Below are 17,949 nucleotides of genomic sequence, written 5' to 3' on the forward strand. Positions count from 1 at the left end.
AGTGATTCCTTGTTGACTCTGCGTTTTAATGTCCCATTCTAATTTTTACTTCATAATTTAAGTAAAACCTGCTGTTGTGCTCTCCTGCTGTTGGGCTTTTTTACTGCTTATGTCCTTTTTTCATCAGCAGCAGTAGAAGACGACTGAGACAGGTTTCTGCGGTACAGAGTTGGGAAAACAGTAGCAAGTACAGAGGTATATAACTAAGGGAAAAAGTCCTAGCCCTTTCTGTCAGTCAGCTTCACGCTGCTCTCAGCCCACATCAGCTGGTTAGTTCTTCTTTCACTTGCTGATGTGTAACCGGGGCCGTACACTGAGTTAGAAATGGAACAGCTTTGACACCATCAGTTTTTAAGATCTTAGTATAATGCAGTGCAACAGAGAGTACCAGCTTCCATAGGATCCAGCAGATGACAACTAAGGTTTCCTTTTGCACTTAATTATATAAACGCTGCATTTTAGCATCTCCCATTAGCGTAAATCATTGCCATTTGTTTGCCATACTGTGTACAGATAGTGTGACAAATGTTCTTCCTGGTTCCACATGCATGTGGATGGGTCTCCAGGAGCAAAGGGATGGTAATTTAGAGCTTTGTGAAGGGGAAACTCTGGCGAATGGTTTATCCATGCCTCATGGTTTGCTTGAAGCCAAGCAAAATAAACAGAAGTTTGGTAGAAATGGTCGAGAGGAGAGATCAGTTTAGACCTGTTAGGCTCCCAGAGTGGGGAGTGATAAAGACTGGAAAGTCCCTTCTGCCAGCTGTATGTGTAAAAACCCTCCTTCTTTTAAGTCTCACTGAATTGCTTAGATGTTGCTGTAGTTTATCTGTATGTTGGTAATGAATCTCAAGCATTGACTAAAACCTGGAACCAAGGGTGGGGGAGTCTCCGGAACATTCAGAAATGATGTGTTCAGAAGGAAAAGGACGTACGCTGAAAGGACGATTTCTCTCTGTTTTGCACAAATGATTCAGTTTCTCACTTGGTCTTTCCATGCTCCCTAATTCTTAAGTTTAGTTCTCTGTAGGTGATCATTTAAGCATTACCGCTTTCTTTAAGCATTATTGTTTTTGTATTAGTGGCACTCCAGACCTTCACCTCTCCTGCTGTCTGTTCTTTCTTTTACTGACTCCCCTCTGCTCTTCTGTACTTGTCTTTGTGTTGTGTCTCTGTTGTTCTCTGTCTCTGATTCCTCATCCTCAGGGTCATCGTTTTTCTCCTCGGTCCTCTGGAATTTCCTTATCGTTACTCCTTTTCCTGCAAATGATTGAATTTCATTTCATATCTCTTGGGAATACAGGTGCAAGAATCAGGGTATGCTTCATGGGGAGGACGCTTGCACCTGGAGGATTGGATGCATTTGTCACTGAATTTAAGTGTATAATCGTTCTTGTGCTGAAGTTTTATGTTAATTCCCCTGTGACAGAAGTTAGAATGTTTGGTGCTTCAGAGAAATGTTCAAAAAAGGTTAGCTCCAATTCTTCTTCCCAACGTGGGGGTTCTGCCCTGTGTGCTCTCCCTGTGGAAATCCAGGAGACTATTTCTGCCATTTGCTTCTTACAGCAGCAGGAAAGCAGACTTCTGCCCATGAAGAGGCAGGAAACTCCTTAAGCACAAGTGTACAGAATTGCTCTGAAGTGCTGGCCACATCGGCTGTTTTTCATTCCTAGTGGAGATCCCACCATGGAGTTCTCCCTGCTTGCCTGTCCAAACCCACGGGCTCCCTGGGGTATGCAGGTGGCTCTTTGCACCCTCTGCTTTAAGCCTCTTCCAGCATGGCTTTAGGGTGTGGGGTACGAAAGGATGTCCAAGGCTATTTTGTGGCTTTCCCTCCTCCCACTCCCCACCTGTGGGTCCTTTACAGAGAAAGGGAATAGGGATGCAGGCTTGAAGGGGAGCTCTTCTCATATGCAGGCGTAATAGGATCCTCTCCCCACAAAGGATGCCCCTGTTCCAGCCGGGGCAAAAGAACCCTGCTCGCTGAGGGGACCTACTGTCCCAGATAATTAGCTAAGCAGCTGCTGTGTCTGAATGAAAAGGAGGGGAGGGAGGTTTTGCTCTGATGGGGAACCGGGTCGGCATTCCTTGGGGGCAGCCTGCACATTCCTTCAAAGCAGTCGGTGCTGACGGAGACGTGGGCATGGCGTTGCGCAGCCAGGCTTCCCAAAATTGTACGCAGCCACTTGCTTGGCCTCGGGTCCTTTATAGTGAGAAAACTCCTTTACGTTACTAAGTGCTAACCATTCATACCTGGATCAGTGGGAGAATACATAGCTTGAGTTCACACGTGGTGTGTTGTGCTCATTAATGCATAACAAACTATTTATAAAGAGAAAATAAGACCAGATTTGGGAGAAAAAATGAGGATTTGTAATAAGCAAAATGAAGTAATTTCAGCAGAAGCAGCGATTGTGTTAATGAAATAGTGGGCAATGTGCCTGTGAATGAAACCCTTCTTCGTTTATTTTCTGGGGGGTCTGGGAGAAAAAGGAGAGTGCCTTGTCTGGCCAACACATTTATGACTAGCTTTTGTGGACAAAAGCAAAACTATAAAGAGAGCCTATTCTTGGCACAGGACCAGGTCTTTTCTTAGAGGACTGCTTTAATTTGTTTGACATACAGTGAAAGACTGGCACACTGCACTAATTAGTTTTATATACAGTTGTTTTATAGATCTGCAGCACTGTATGTACCTGTGGGCTCACTCAAGTAACCCAGTGAAGTCTGCCAGGCTGCTTCCTGAAGCCTGGTTACAGGACTGGACCCGTACGCCCGACTTCTTGCTGTGCTGCTCACGTTTTTACCCGGTTTTATAATTGCCTAAATTCATTCAGATAGAATAACACCCATTTAAAATTGGGATAGTGTAGAAATAAATTTGGAAGTGTGGTACTTGGCATTCTCAGAAAGAGATGTTGGTTTTTTTTTATTGTTCTAAACATTTTTCTTTATTCTTTAATATTTTTTCCCCCCATCAGTGCTGGTGGGAACCTAGGCAGTTCATTTAAATTCTAAAAGACTATTACTTTTATCACTGATACTTCTTCCTAGTGAGCACTTAAAATAATATTTTATTCATTGTTACAGGGACAAGGTTCAAGTTTTTAGTTTCTAAGTACTAGCCAGTTTGCAAGTGGCTAATGGAAACCAGAGAATATTGCTGCTTCTGTCCCATGCAAGGATTTTAGAAATGAATGGCAGGAAATGTTTCAAATGTCGTTTAATTAGATCTGCATCGGGTACCCTGCTAATGTAATCAAATGTGGAGTTAATCTCCCTTTTATGTTATTGTAAGTAAAGGAGCTTCGTCTTGAAATTATACTTTAAAGAAAAGAGACATGGATGGGAGGCATGGAGGTCATTCAAGCAGCAGCAAGTGAAGCAGAGCAACTCCCATTTGTGCTCAGCCAGATGTTCACGAGCTTTTGCCAATAGCTCAAAAGGCTGATGCTACATAAATTACTATATCCCAGGGACTAATTCAATGGGTGTGATGGAAGAGGAAGGGAGGAGGATAGTACCCTGTCAGTCAGAGGTCAGGTGTAATACATGGGACCGAACCAAGCAATATTCAGCCAGTTCTCTTTTTTCCTTTTATTATTGTGGATTGAAAACGCTCATTTTCCCACAGAAAGCAGAAGAAAAGTCAATACTTTCATGAAGATTATAAAGACCAATTATTATTTTCTTTAAAAAGTCCTGTTCCCGACTTTAGTAGTCAAAAGAGTTGAATACCCAATGAAATTTGAGCCTCTGATGGTCATCTTTGAAAATATAGAATCCCCTTTGAAAGCTACCAGTGGTCTGATAGCATAAAGATCTTCAAAGGCTTCTCTGGCTTTCTGAAAAGATGCCAATTGCAAACCAAGCTGCCTCCCTTCCACTGCCACATTTGTACCAAATGCACCTAGGGAAATCCCTTTTCACCTAGCATGAGTTGTTTTCCTTTGCTCTCTAGGTGAGTGATTTTTACAAAAGTAAAAGCCAACAAAAACTCAGTATTAAGTAGCAGTTATCTTTTAGAGCGTGAAACCTTCCCTCAACCAAAGTGCTGCTGGTGCAAGAAAATAGGAAGTTGTAGGTTGCTACTTCTGTATCAGAAGCCCAATTGTCTTTGAAGCTCTGCTTGTAGAAAGAAGTGATGAGCTAAGGGAATCTCTTTATCTTTCAAGAATACACACCTACACATTGTGATGTGAAGGATAATTTAACAAATGTGACTCTTGCTTGTTACAGAAAGGTAAATAAAGCTCAAGTCCATGCAAGTATCTGGTTTTCTATCAGATATTTTCGAAAAAGTTGACTCTCATTTTGAATGTTTGAGAACGGCGATGCTGATGCTTTTTAATTTCTCAGAATGTTTTACAGTCTACAGATAAAAAGCAGAGTTTCAAGGTTAATGAAGTACCAACTCAGAATCCCAAACAGTATTGCTTAATCAGTGGGAAGCCCATGGAGGGACAGAGTGCCTTTTCTTTCATAAAATAAAGAAATAAACAGTGCCCTCTAGTGTTGACATCAGAGAGAACCACCAGGAGAATTTTCTGTCATCTAGGCATTTGCAATTAAACCTATTTCACAGCTGCACTTGCTGCTCTATTTCTTGAAGAAAAGGAGTAAAAAAGAACTGCAATAGCGTAGCTTATCAGGACATAACTATCAGAAATGCAGTCATTAATAGGTAGGCACAGTCAGATATCTCAAACTCCCTGACCTGCTTTATCTTCTCTGATCTTGAAGTATATGAGTGTAGTATGTCTCCAGCCTGTACCTGACCTGGGGAAGGGCGGGAGATGTGTTTTACCAAATGGCCAGAGACTTGTGAAGTTCCAGGGAGAGGCATAGCAGCGAGTGTTCCTGCTTAAAGTTCAGAGGTTCAAATTCTGGCATAAAGCAGTCCTGGTGTACATATTGAAGCTTATCTACAACATGTTATAATAAGGCAGTGAGCAGGTAGATCTCTTGGGCTGTCGTTGGAGCACCTCAGAATTCTTTCGTTCTGGTGGTTGTAGCAGGTTGGACTCCTGTTTCAAAGCTGTAAGAATCATTTGTTTCAGTTAAAGACAACTCTGTCAGGGATGCACCGTGGGACAGACACCTCTGTGCTTTAGTATGGAGGGCTATTTCTCTGTTTAAAAGAGGGCAACACTTTAAATTGCTAATGTAGAACATGGAGCGTTAAAAAGCATTTGCTGGTTTCTGCATCAACTTCATTGCGAAAACATCGTAAGCCTATGTTCCTTTCCCTCTTTTTTTTTTTTTTAAATTTCATTTTCTAACATAGAAAAAGTGTTTACAAGTGATTATTGTCTTTCGGTTTCTGCTGATGCATTTTCATAGCCCTGATTGTAGTCTGGGGCTTTTTGGATGAGCCCCTGAGGTCCCTGTGGTGTTAAAGTTACTGTTGACAAACGGGAATCCTCTAAGGCCTTGAGAGCGTCTTGCTGAGCGTCCCTGAGCTGTAATCTGGTGTATGCATTTGTCTTTTTCTAAAAAACAGCACACAGAAATACAATAAAAGTACACGCTTTTATAGGGTGATTCATGCAGTACCTTGGCTTACACAGGCTTTCCTGCCCTGGGTGAGGTTTGCCCTGGACTGTGGTTTTTCTACACCAAAACATCTTGAGATGTAGCATGACCCCAAGGAGTGACCATCTTGCTTTCCTCCTTGGGTTATCCTCCATCAATGTTTCTGATGGATGCCAGCACTTTAAGTGGGTGCCAAGACTTCTGTAGACAGTCAGTGTCTTGCCCATGTGTAACCATATCAGGTGAAGAGGTTAGGAACTTGCATTTCTGAGCTGATTCAACAAGATTAGCTCCATGTGAGGAGGGATCTGCAAATGTACATTGTCTCTGTGTAGATTGCTGCACCCTGGTAATGTCAGAAAGGTCAGAAATGAGGTGACTTACCTGGACTGTTGCTCCTCAAAAAGGGTGTCAGACCAGCCCAAGAGTTTACGATACGTGCTGCTGTCTTGTTGCCACTTCTGTTGCCAAACTTGATACTTCCGGTAGTTATTGATTCTTCAGCTCTAATGATAGACCCCTTTTTGAGCTGCAGTTAATAACTTCTGTCTTCTTTGTGACGCACGAGCAGGGAGAGCATTGTTTGTGCTGATTGCCAAGGATGATGTTATGCTCTGTGAAAAGACCAAGAAGAAAAATGTTCGGCATTGTTGCTCTGAGATGTACCAAAAATCTGCACGCACCAATGAAAGCAACCAGCGTTATAGTATCATAACAATGGTTCGTTAGGACTTTTCCCCGGGCTGGGATGATGATTGTTCCTGTTTAAGACCAAGACCAACAGATGGCATTTGTTAGGACATTGATATTTATGTACAAAGTTGCCAGCACTTTAAAAAGTGGTGCCTCTCCTAATTAAGATGATAATGTACTGCCTTGTTAGGAGAGGCTCTGCTTGTAATGATGCTGGTGAATTATGAATAGAGGGAAATTAGTAATAACAAATGCCAGATGGAGGTATCTTTCAAAGAGGAATATTTTGTGTAATATGGCATGTAAAGTTGACAGACCGGGTCTTAAAAGACCTTTATTATTCTTTAAGCTTTCCTGACAAAATTACTCTTTATCCTGCCAAGAAATGTAGTTTCACATGCCAGTGCATTTTTAAGCTAGAGTAATTAAAGTATGTCTCTAAGTTTACGGCTTGAAGTGAAATCTGTTCCTCCAGTGTTTTGTCAGGAATCTATAAACAGCGCAAGGAAGGAGACAACTTATAACAACAATAGTTTTGCCAATTCTACACGTTCTGCCTTTGAAATCAGAGGCAATTAGGGATGAACAAAACTACTTTCAAAGTTTACAAAAAAAAAAAGTGTAAGTTTTTTGCTGAAGTTTTACTTCACATTTTTCCCTTGGTTGAAGATGACCATTGGGAATAAGAAGTGTTTTTCAAAAATTAAAACCTGCCCTCTTTGATTGAAGTAAAAAATTATTACTGAGTTATAAATGCATTGAATCCTCCAATGCTAGGCCTTTTTTGAACTTCCTGAGAGAGTGAAATAAAATCTAATTTGATTTGGTAGTGCAAAGTAGTAATTAAAAGAGAAATAGACAAGGGAAAGTAAGAAATAAAACTTTGGGGGTTGTTATTTCTTTTTCTCATAAGAATATTCCCACTCCACGGTCATTCCAACTTTGGTCTCATGACGTGCTGGCAAGCCGTCCATTGCAGAAGAGGTCCTTTCACGATGATCTGTGGGTGAGGCAAAGTGTGTCATGGCAGGTGACCGTGACGATTTGATTTTTCCTTTGTCATTGTCCTCAGATTGCATTAGTGTAATAAATTACAGTTTAAGACTGTAGTAGCATCTCTCTTTGTCAGATATACCAAATGTAGTAGACCAGGAAGACTTTTGAAGAGAATACTTTCTGCTCCATCCATGCATAGAGTCACAAATCACTTCCAAATACACAACAGTGAATTTGAGACGTACTGTCCAAGACTTCTTCTAAAGGCACAACAAGGGTTCAGAAAAACAGCAGAGGAGTTGCTTTTGTCTTCTTTAAATTATTTCTATGAGTATGCATTAGTAGGGGAATAAATGAAGTAATATATTTCAGTATTGGATGATGAAAAGAAGGCTTCTGCTTCATTTAGAAAAAGATCAAGATCAGTTTTCATGAGAATAAGACACTGTTTTGAATTATGCTTAGAACAGACTGTCCGACTATTTCTGGTATTAACGTTCATTGCCATTGCAGAAAGGATTTAACAATAGAAAGATGAGAACATGAGAAAAGAATGTCTAGAGGGAAGGCAGTCAAGGATGGGATTCAGTGGCTCTAGCTTTGATAACAAAAGCAAAGGGTGCTCTCAGTTGAGTCTTTTGAGACTAATCTGGTACTTTCAGTAAACCCTAAATTTACCTTAATGCATAAATAGCAGTATTTGAAGGCGTTTTCAAAAACCCCTTAGAGCATTGTTTCTCACTGATCTTGTTCAAGCTATTGTGAATTTACCTGGGAGATGCCCTCTGAGGTTATAGACAACTAAAACCTGGTTTTACTTGCACTTTGTTAATGAATGAGTCATGTATATATAAAAATCTAAGCTGCTTTCTTTAACAGCAGTCTACCTAATGGGAAATGGGCACTATGACCCTTCTGCTCCAACTCTTTTGAAATCTGTACTGTTTTTTTTGCCATGTTGTCAGTTTTGTTTATGCTGAACTTCTTTCTGTTGTCTTTTTTTTTTTTTTTCCAGAAAAACTTTATAATTCCAATGGACGGGAGCTGAGACGGGCACTTTTCTCCTTGAAACAAATATTTCAGGTGAACAAATAATGGCTGTTCATTCTGTGATTTGGATGTGAATTGAATTTCTTTTTTTAATGTAACACGGTTTCTGGCAGAAGAGAATTTTAAGACTTCATTTGTAATGTGTAATTAGCCAATTGCTTCTTAGGGTCTTTTCTCTTTATGGTCTGCAGGCCTTCCCCTGTTCCTTCAGTCTGTCGGAAGGCAGGACCAGATGTGGACTAGTGGCAGAGTTAGTGCTTGGAACTTGCCAGGAAAGGAGAGAAGAAAATTGTGACTCTCAGATGGAAACTTAACCTGCTCATTAGACAGTGGCATAGTTCTGTACTGGGAAGACTGGGAGGGGGATGTGAAAAAAGGGGCTAGGAAACCATGAGTTGGGGTGATGGCCCAACATTGACCTAATAATTGATAAATAGACTAGGTTTAAGCCACATCAAAAACTGAAATAGGAAGCGAGATACATGGGACAGATGTGATGAGGAGCCAGGATGAGAGAGCTCTACAGGTGTTAGAATTTAGATTGAGGTTAGAGGAAATGCTTTTTTGATTGGCTGAAAAGATACTTCATAGAGCTGAGGAGGGTGAATGAACAGTTTAAGGAAAGGCATGGATTAGAATGTGAGTGTTCATTATGGAGGAAACTTGAAATCAGCAGGATTTTGGGTCCTGTGGGGAAGTAGCCAATGTGAAAGACGTGGTGTGGATGGTAAGAAAGGAAATTGGATTAAAAGCTTGGATTTCAGATTGGTTTTACAGGATAAGGAAAAGGACTCGGGAAGGTTGCAGGACTGGAAGGAAACTTGTTGGAGAGAACAGATCAGGAAAAGTGAAAAAAAAAGTTGGTAGGAACTAGAGCATACTGCCAACGTGATCCTAAAATGGAATTCAGGATGACACATTTCATTTCTATCAGTAAAAGTGAAATCAATAAGAAAAACACCTCTCCTCCTTTACTAATGGATCCAAACGGAGGATGGCAACCTATAATGTTTTTCAGCCACAATAGGTAGGTGCAAGGGTTTAATTTAGCATTTTTGCTTTGTTTTAAATAGACATTTAGTCTAAGAAGAATAACAACATTTAACAATTCTGCAAGACTGCAGAATTGCAAATTTCCAAAATGCACAATGCTTTTTGCAGGTTTCAAAGTTAAGCATTAAGAATTCAGAAAATGCCAGAATGAAGACTTTCTCAACAGGAGTGGATGGGGAAGTGTGGACCACTTAACGGAAAATTTTGGTAGTTGAAGATGTCTTCTGTTTCAGAAAAATATTCTCGAAGTCTGAAATTTTTGCATAAAGAAGGAGTTCCAGCTCCAAAACAGTCTGGTCATCTCATGGCCACAGATTGGGAAAACCGTTGTCTCTTCAAGGTACTCCCAGGGAAAGACTGTTTGAGAGTCACAGTGATGTAAGTTGGGTTTCCTTGTGAGTCTGCCAAGTGGGTGGACTCTGTGCTCAGAAGAAATTAGGCAGGTTTCCAACAGTCTTCTCTGGTTTCTTCTCTTTTTATTCACCTCGGTTGTTTCTGGGTAGTATTTGTATTTCTCTGAATTTATATATTCCACAGGTTAATCTGGGCACTGACACATAATTAGCAGTGAGTGCTAAGCCTCTCTCCCCAGCCATCCCAGACCTCCCATACTTCCCATCATGACTTTTCCCAGTTTGGATATTCATAAATGTTCTGTTCCATGGGGGTTATTTGAAGTCTAGTAGGTATTTCTGAGCACATAGTGCTCAGTGCTTTCAGTGAACACACCAGTAAGATCTCTGTCTTCTAGCTGATCAGCTGTTTTCATGGAAATGTGTAAATATTTATCCGAATAAATTTAATTGGAGTTGACTGGGTTGAAGCCTAGTGAGAGGGAAGGGAAAAGTGATGCACACAAACCCATATCTGTGGTTGGGTTTTTTCTTTCAAGTGAAGCCTGTCTGACAGTTTCAGAACATAGCTTTCCTTGGAAAATTCCACTTCCCTGTTTCCTAATGTATGTGATATGGAAACAAATTTGGGAATTATCTGTTACCACTTTAAGTAGCTACCTGGTAGAACTGTGGCTGTTTGTTGAACAAACATACCCTTCAAAAAATCTTTATGTACTCTCAAAATACAGGTTCTCATTAGCGGATAATTGAGGAGAAGTCTTTTTCAAGCTGGAGAGTATTCATATCATATGCTCAAGTATTTGAGGTAGTACACTTCAAACTGGAAAATGGAACCCTGGATGATGTACACTCCTGTTTACCTGTCAACTTCGCTGTCCTTAACAACAGTTACTGGCATTGCTAAGGGCATCCTTTGAGCATGATTTTAGTTTATCTTGTGATGAACTATGAGAGAAGATGAAAGATGATTTTATATCTGTTTTCGAAAGAAAAGCTATTTCAATTTTTAGTGAAGAAAAATACAAGTTAATATTACAAGGTTATATTATAGACGAAACATTATTGTGCAAAAGGTCATACCTAATTTAATTTTTGCCTACAACATTAAAGTGTTGTTAGCATTATAAAGCTATCATTATGTTAAATTTTTTTTAAAAGGTCTATTTTTCAACATAAATATCTGTTTGATTTTTTATCACGTTATATTTAGTAGTTTAAATTCCTTAGGAATATAACGTTTCAGAAATAAAATGTTGACTTCAGAACCGGTCTTTATTTTCATTTTAACAAATTTTCAGAGTGTTATGGAGACTTCATCATGTCTTTAAGTGCCAAGACAGTTCGTAACACCATGTTTTTATAATCATTTCATCATAGCTGAGTTAATTTGGCACAGTTCTGTGTCAGTATAATTTTTAATTTAAAGACCTTCAAGGTAACGTGCAGTCTCTTATTTGTATTAAGTGGGAACGAGCCCAAGTTTTACATCAAATATGAATTCCAAATAGTCTGAGTTCTTGGTTTTTCACGCGAGGCCTCGGCGAAGCTTAGCAATGTTTGGCAAAAGCAATCCCTTTGTTTCAAATTTTAAATGAAAGATTCTTTTGGCAAGTCCAAACTTGGAATTTCTCTTTGGTTTCTTCTGGTGGGCTAGTTTTGGCAAAATAATGAAGTTATGTGGAGCATTTTTCTTTGACAGTAATGCCATTGTGTTCCTGTCGTTCATTCTGAAGGGTTAAGATAGCCACACTCATCATCTTTTGCTGGACTGTACTGTAGTATCCTTCTTCTGATTTACCAGTATGCTTTTTGACGAACAAACTTACAGAGAAAGGAAAGTAATGTTCAGATGAGAAGTATATGAAGCATTTGACCTTAAAAGAACTGAAAAAAGAAATACAGATATAATTGACAACCTGCTGAAGTACAGGTTAGCTCCCTCTGAATGTATTTTCTGACAGAATTCTGACTTGCCTGCTTCTTGCATTTGTCAGAGATTCGTGAATTTTGTGCAAAGTACTAAAACTCCCGAAGGCCTCCAGGGCAGAATCCAGCTGAACATTACACTTATAAAATAAGGGTCAAAAAACATTCTTGCATTTCCTGATTGTGATATCATAAGAGAGAGAAAAATGCAGCTGCTTAAAACATTTAATTCAATATCAATCTTAAAAGCAGAAAAATTGGGTATGAGCACTATAATATATGTAAATAGTGCCGCGCAATTTACGTGATATTAAAAAAGTTTATTTAACAAGACCTCTGATATGACTAGATGTAATATAAAGCAGGCATGTTTTAGAACCTATAAACAAAAGTGTGCCTTGTAGTTACAAAATATTACAGACCATAATTTCAACTCATGCTAATTGCATAATTTCAAAACATGAAATAACTGGAGAAGAATATGGTGTTGTAAGAAAAAATAAGAAAGCTATAAAGCATGTTTCAAGTCTGTTGAAATCTGTACTCGTGTAAAACTGCTTCTTAAAGTTCTGGAAAATCCTTTTAGTTAATCAATGCATTAGTTTTTCTCAAAAGCAGACCTAAAAGGTATATTTTAAAGTGTTAAGCAAAAAAGCCAGTTTGCTTTTAGGACTGCTTTCCCCACTAAGTGTCATTTGACAAGTGCAGGAGACCTCCCATTATTTTTCTTGAGGAACCTAGATTCCCGTTTTGTGTTGTGATCAGAATATCAGGCAACAGTTACAAAAATTCTCTTACAGAATTTTCTTCTATAGTTGAGAAATTCATTAATCATTGAACAATTGATCTTTGTGTAAAATGTCACAAAGAACAGCTATGTAGGGGCACTGGAAAGATTAACTAGAAGGTGTTTGGATAGAGACAATCTTATCAGTGAGTGAAATCAAATGTCACACACTTCAGCTGCTAAGGAGTCATCAATCATCCTTAGGAGAGCAGAAGGGGTATTCTGTGTTTGCCTCATTGATCTCAAGGAAGGAGGCTGCTCCTTCCCCTCTTGCAAGCATGACTGATGACTCCTTAGGGTTTGAAGCTTCGTGACACTTGATTTAGGGGCTGCTGTCATCACTTGTGAGGCAGGTTGCCACCTCTCCCCTTTAAGAGCCCTCTTGGAAGGGTTCTTAAGTCATGAAAAAAAGAGAAACCTTAATTTTCTTCCGAAATCTAATTCACCGTAATTCTGCGTAGTAATTTACATATCTGTTTAATCCTATTTTATAAATTATATGCCTCATTACTGTTTAGAGATTATAAATAAAATAGCTATGACACAGGAAACGTCAAAAGCATTTTCTCAGTTTTGTTGGGAAATAGAATGTCTTCATGCCTCAGCAATGTTAGGGGCCAAGATCTAAACAGTTCTTAATGACACTATAAAATGTGAACTTCTTCCACCACAAGGACAGCCTAAAAATTTGGGAAGCCACCATTATTTATTCTCTAATTTGTGTGAATTTTCAAATTGAAACAGGAAGCCTGTCTACATTAGCTTCCTCAGGTATACGATGCAAGAACGTTGTCTGATCTGCTGCTTGGTTGCCAGGAGGAATATCCCTGGTAGGGTCCGGTCTAGGTGACATTTCTAGTAATTTATAATTCCACTATTAACTGGGAGGAAAAAACTACCGTGTATTGATGTATCTTCTGTCTACTCAAGGTGCAAAGGATGAAATTCTGTCCCCGTCAAGTCAATGTCATAAAATGTCTTTAGTTTCAGAGTTATTTTTACTTGGTGGTTGAGTGTATACTGGTAGATGGACTGTTGTAAACAAACAGAGGCAGTGACAGCAGGACTTCTTTTTTGTGCATTTCCCTCTAAATGCTTTATCTTTACAGGGGAAGGCAACCGAAGCTTTTCTGGCTAATAATTGTATAGATTAATCTGATACTGAGGTGCGACTTATTTTTGCTTGCTTGCTTCTTACACTCACGGGTAAAAAAAGTTATCTAGGGAGAAAGATCCTGTAATTATCTACGTCTTCATGAAGTGAAATAATAAAATATTAAAAGGAGAAAGTTACTTCCAAATGGTTACATTTACCGAAAACAGTAGTAGAATTTCTTTTCAAAGTTCTTTTCTTTCAACCTGTTTTAAGAATTGTAGTACAGTTCAGTTCCGTTTCCTGAAAGACAAGAGTGCATCGGTTTATTGCTCTGTACAACCCAAACAGGTAGCCCACCATTTCCAGTGGTAGAACTTGATGGTAACTCTGAGATCTTTCTCAGGTGAACAACTGCAAGGTTAAGTGCAGGGAGAGCACCAGAAGCAAGCATTACAGTGTCACAGTAAGTCACAGGCTTTCTACCTGCAGCTCCCTCAGCTGATACAGGAATTGGGCAGGTTATGAGAAAGTAGTGAAGTTAATGACCAAAGTTACTGAAGAAGCAAAACACCACGTTCAGAGTAAAGGGGAAACAGGATGTTCTTGAAAGATGGTGGTGAAGATCAGGCGGGATCACAATAATTTTGTCTTGGTAACTGAAGAAAGCAGACTTAAAGTAAGAATATAAGTGTGGTATGGGAGCAACTTTGCTATGCAGGCTAAGCACTCTTCTCTCTCTCTAAATTTTGGTTTGTCTTTAATTAACTTAAGAGATGAGTGATTCTTTGGGGATTTCAGTTGCATCCACTGAAGATATCTTTATTTTCGTCTTAGCAGTGCAAACTTCTATTTCCTTCCCTACGTGTAAGTGCCAATATGTGTCTTTTACGCACTGATTATCCATCAGAAAAGTATAAACATGAACGACTATGGGCTGATTTTTCTCCTTGGTCTTCAAAGAATTTGTTTTACGTATACAAAAGGAAGAATACTCTTTATGAAAGGAAACCCAAAATCTTAAAGGAGCAATTCTTCATTCATATACAAATAAGATGCATCTCACTATGGAAGAAAAAGTAATAAATGAATGGTAAATGGGTGGTAAGAAATGATGTATTGGACCTTGATAAAATAGTACAAATATGAGCTGAAAGTTTTCAGATTTTAAATTTATCCTTTTTTTCATGGGCACCCTATAGGAAAGAGCAGTTATTCTAAGAAGTTACTTTAATTTCGCTAGACAAGATTACTTTTTTAAAAAGGAAAAAAATAAGAGATTGCTAAGAAAGTTTTAAACTTTTAAACTTCAAAATCTTTTTTAAACTTTTAAATCTTTTTGTAAATGTATGCAATGTTGTCTAGCTAGTACCATACTTTTTCTTCTGGTTTTGTTGGCTGGAACTTGATGCTGTAAACATACCTTAACTGTGTCTAAAAAACACAGATTTTGACTCTGGGGAATCTCAACAGATCTAATAAAGCAGGATTTGATTCTTATCCATTACTTATTTTTTCAAGTTTTTTTTTCGTGTGCTGCAGGACAGCTCCTGGGATAGCTACATGGCCAGCGCTGGATATCTTGGGTATCTGTATACCTGCCATTTGAGAAATTTGCGAAAGACTTTGCGAAAGACTGTCTTGTTTAAAGTTTTATATATTTTTACAAATTTAGATAGATTTAAAAAAAGTCCAGAGATCTCTGAACCTCTTTTGCATTAGAGTACTTCCTAATATCCTCAAGCTTGAAGAAATTCTGTCTGTAAGAGAATTGCATATTTTTTTCAAGGTATTAAATATTGGATACGTTTTCACACATTTTAATTTGTTATGTAATGTTAACTATTAAAACATTTCTTTTGCCTCTATATATTCTTTGAATTATCCAAAAGAAACTGCAGAAAGGCATACAGATTAAAATGTGTCCCTATGTAAAGGAGGTGTGAAATAATAAGTGTTGCAGCTTCTCTGCTTTGCTAATGGGAAACACCAGCAAATTATGTATTTCTTTTTCTGGTATTTTCAGTGCAATAGAAAACGTGATCTTGAGAAACAACAGAATATTTATTTCTGGACTTGAGGGTATTTCAGAAGGGACACTACAGGGGATTAATGGCTGAAAATCAAATACTTTATTCTTGGGTGAATTTCTGTATCTGTTTATTGGTGCCACAGTGAAAATCCATAATAAGCAATAGTGTGGTCTCTATTTGAAATGTTTTTGTCTTGGAAAGAAAGAAAATTTATTTTTAATACTTTAATGGCATAATGTTATGATTAGCTGGCACAGATGTGTTTAAAAGGCTGGCAAAAAAATTGCTGGCATTTGGTGATTGCTGCTTAGGCAACTGACTCATGGCAGGGATAGGAAACAGAATTGATACTTGAGGGTGAATTGTCATTGTAATCATCACTAGAAGCCAAACTTTGCATTGCAGGTTGCTTAGATATATTGCCCCACTGAAAGTAAAGGGGGGTGGTCATTTCCTTGCATGCTGTTGTAAAGTGTTGCTCCATGTAAGTAGATGGGAGAATAGGAAAAACGGAAACTGTGAAAATACTGATGTCTTTATGTCACGTTACAGGCATGCTTCTACACAGATGTACAAGGAATGAGCTGAGAAGGTGTAGAGTTTGGGGGAGAGAAGCAAATAAAGAGTGTGGAGTAAGCATGGAGGAGTGTAGGGAAAAGCTTGGAGAGCAGAGGGGTGGAAGCTGTGGCACAGCCAGTGAGGGCAGTAAAGCAGGTGAAGTGCATTTGCAACCACCAAGGGGAAGGAGATTCCATTGAGTGGCTGCTTGGTACTCATCAAACCCTTCACTGCTAAAACGCTTCTGCCACTGCCTCAGTTACCTGTAGCAGATGGCTGCAGTTTTGGAACATCCCAGTCCAGGGCACGCTTGTTTTCAAGGAATTCTTCTAGGTGTGCTGGTGGGAACAAGGGGAAAGGAAGACAGCAACTGAACTTGGCTAGCATCCTTGTCTTGGGGTAGCTTCTGAGTTGCCAAGTATCAGGGAGCAAAAATACTTGTCTTAGAGAGGTCGTCTCTTTGTGACAGGAGGAGACTGTTCTCCTCCTACCCCTGAGAACTGTGTTTGGTTCATCTTCTAAAAGTAGTGTCCTGACTCAAAGTAGAAAAGAGGTTTCAGGGTTTAATAGAAGACTTGCCAGCTTAACCACCAGCTCATCTGGTCCATACATGGAATTGTTTTGTAGCTGCTTAAATAATTTAGGTTGAAATTGCAATACGGTCTTGATGGACTCATAGGACCCAAGTTTATGTATGTATGTGCATATATATGTGTGCGTGTGTGTATGTTTTTGGGATTTCTTTCCAGATTTGTTTGCAATAGATGACTTGGCCCTTAAAATGGACTGAAATAAACAGTGACAATTGAATTAGATAGTATCAGGCACTTCTGGATTGGCAATCTAGTATTTTAATTATATCAATAATTTTGGAGTCCAAAGAACAGAACTATAGTTTAAAGTGTGGGAAAGTAACTATAAATTATATCTTGGCGGTCCATTCTCCTTCAATCACTTCCTGACTATGTTTACTCAGTTTTCAAGCCAAAATGAGCTTTTCTAACTGCAAACATTGCAAGCCAATCTTCATCTATAAAATGCAACCTGTTGCTTAGCCAGTAAAAAAGCTGGACTCCAGAAATGGTCTGGGATTTCTGTTTCTAATAGAGCACAGCATAACTCTTTTATTACTACATCATTGTAGCCTTGTCAATGGGAGTAATTACGTTGCTGGTAACTTTAGCAGATGTGATGCATACTGTAGGCAGGTAGCAATAGTTAAAAATATTCTTGTGGAGACTTCATTGTGGTATATTTCTAATGTCTAATAATCTGGGGTCACAGAGCTAGGCATCTGAAAGGAGGGCTGAGAGGAACTGGCTCTTAATTTTCCATTGCTAATAGGGCAGAGCGTCATATAAGCATTTGAAATTATATGGGCAACCTGTGGACATGAAGGTTTTCAGGTAATGGAAGGGCATGTAGTGATAGGATGAGGGGGAATGGCTTTAAACTGGAAAAGGGTAGATTTAGATTAGATGTTAGGAAGAAATTTTTCACTCTGAGGGTAGTGAGGCATTGGAACAGGTTGCCCAGAGAGGTTGTGGAGGCCCCATCCCTGGAGGTGTTCAAGGCCAGCTTGGATGGGGCTTTGAGCAACCTGGTCTGGTGGGAGGTGTCCCTGCCCATGGCAGGGGGGTTGGAACAAGATGTTTTTCAAGGCCCCTTCCAACTTAAACCATTCTATGATTCTGTGATTCTGTTCAAAGCCCTGTGCTACCACCTTGCTACTGCTGCCCAGGGCAGTCAGGTTAGGAGCAAGCTGTGGGGTTGTTTTGTTTTTTGGTTTTTTTTTTTGTTTGTTTGGTTTTTTTTTTTTTTTTTTGGTATACATGAGGGTTTGCTAGAGCCAAAGGAATGCTTAGGAAAAAA

General features: G+C 39.1%; 1 protein-coding gene across 3 annotated transcripts in view; it reads left to right on the forward strand.

The window, feature by feature from the left end:
* The window catches only part of FHOD3 (formin homology 2 domain containing 3), a 406,197-nt gene that overhangs the window by 183,968 nt on the left and 204,280 nt on the right, over positions 1 to 17,949 (forward strand). For all 3 annotated transcript variants that reach the window (XM_082479632.1, XM_082479633.1, XM_082479634.1), the window contains exon 4: positions 8,237 to 8,304. In XM_082479632.1, coding sequence (XP_082335758.1) covers positions 8,237 to 8,304 — 68 coding nt within the window. The remainder of the gene's footprint in view (positions 1 to 8,236; positions 8,305 to 17,949) is intronic.

Source organism: Vanellus vanellus, assembly GCF_965231255.1.
Source record: "Vanellus vanellus genome assembly, chromosome: 2".
In the NCBI taxonomy this organism is placed as follows: Eukaryota; Metazoa; Chordata; class Aves; order Charadriiformes; family Charadriidae; genus Vanellus; species Vanellus vanellus.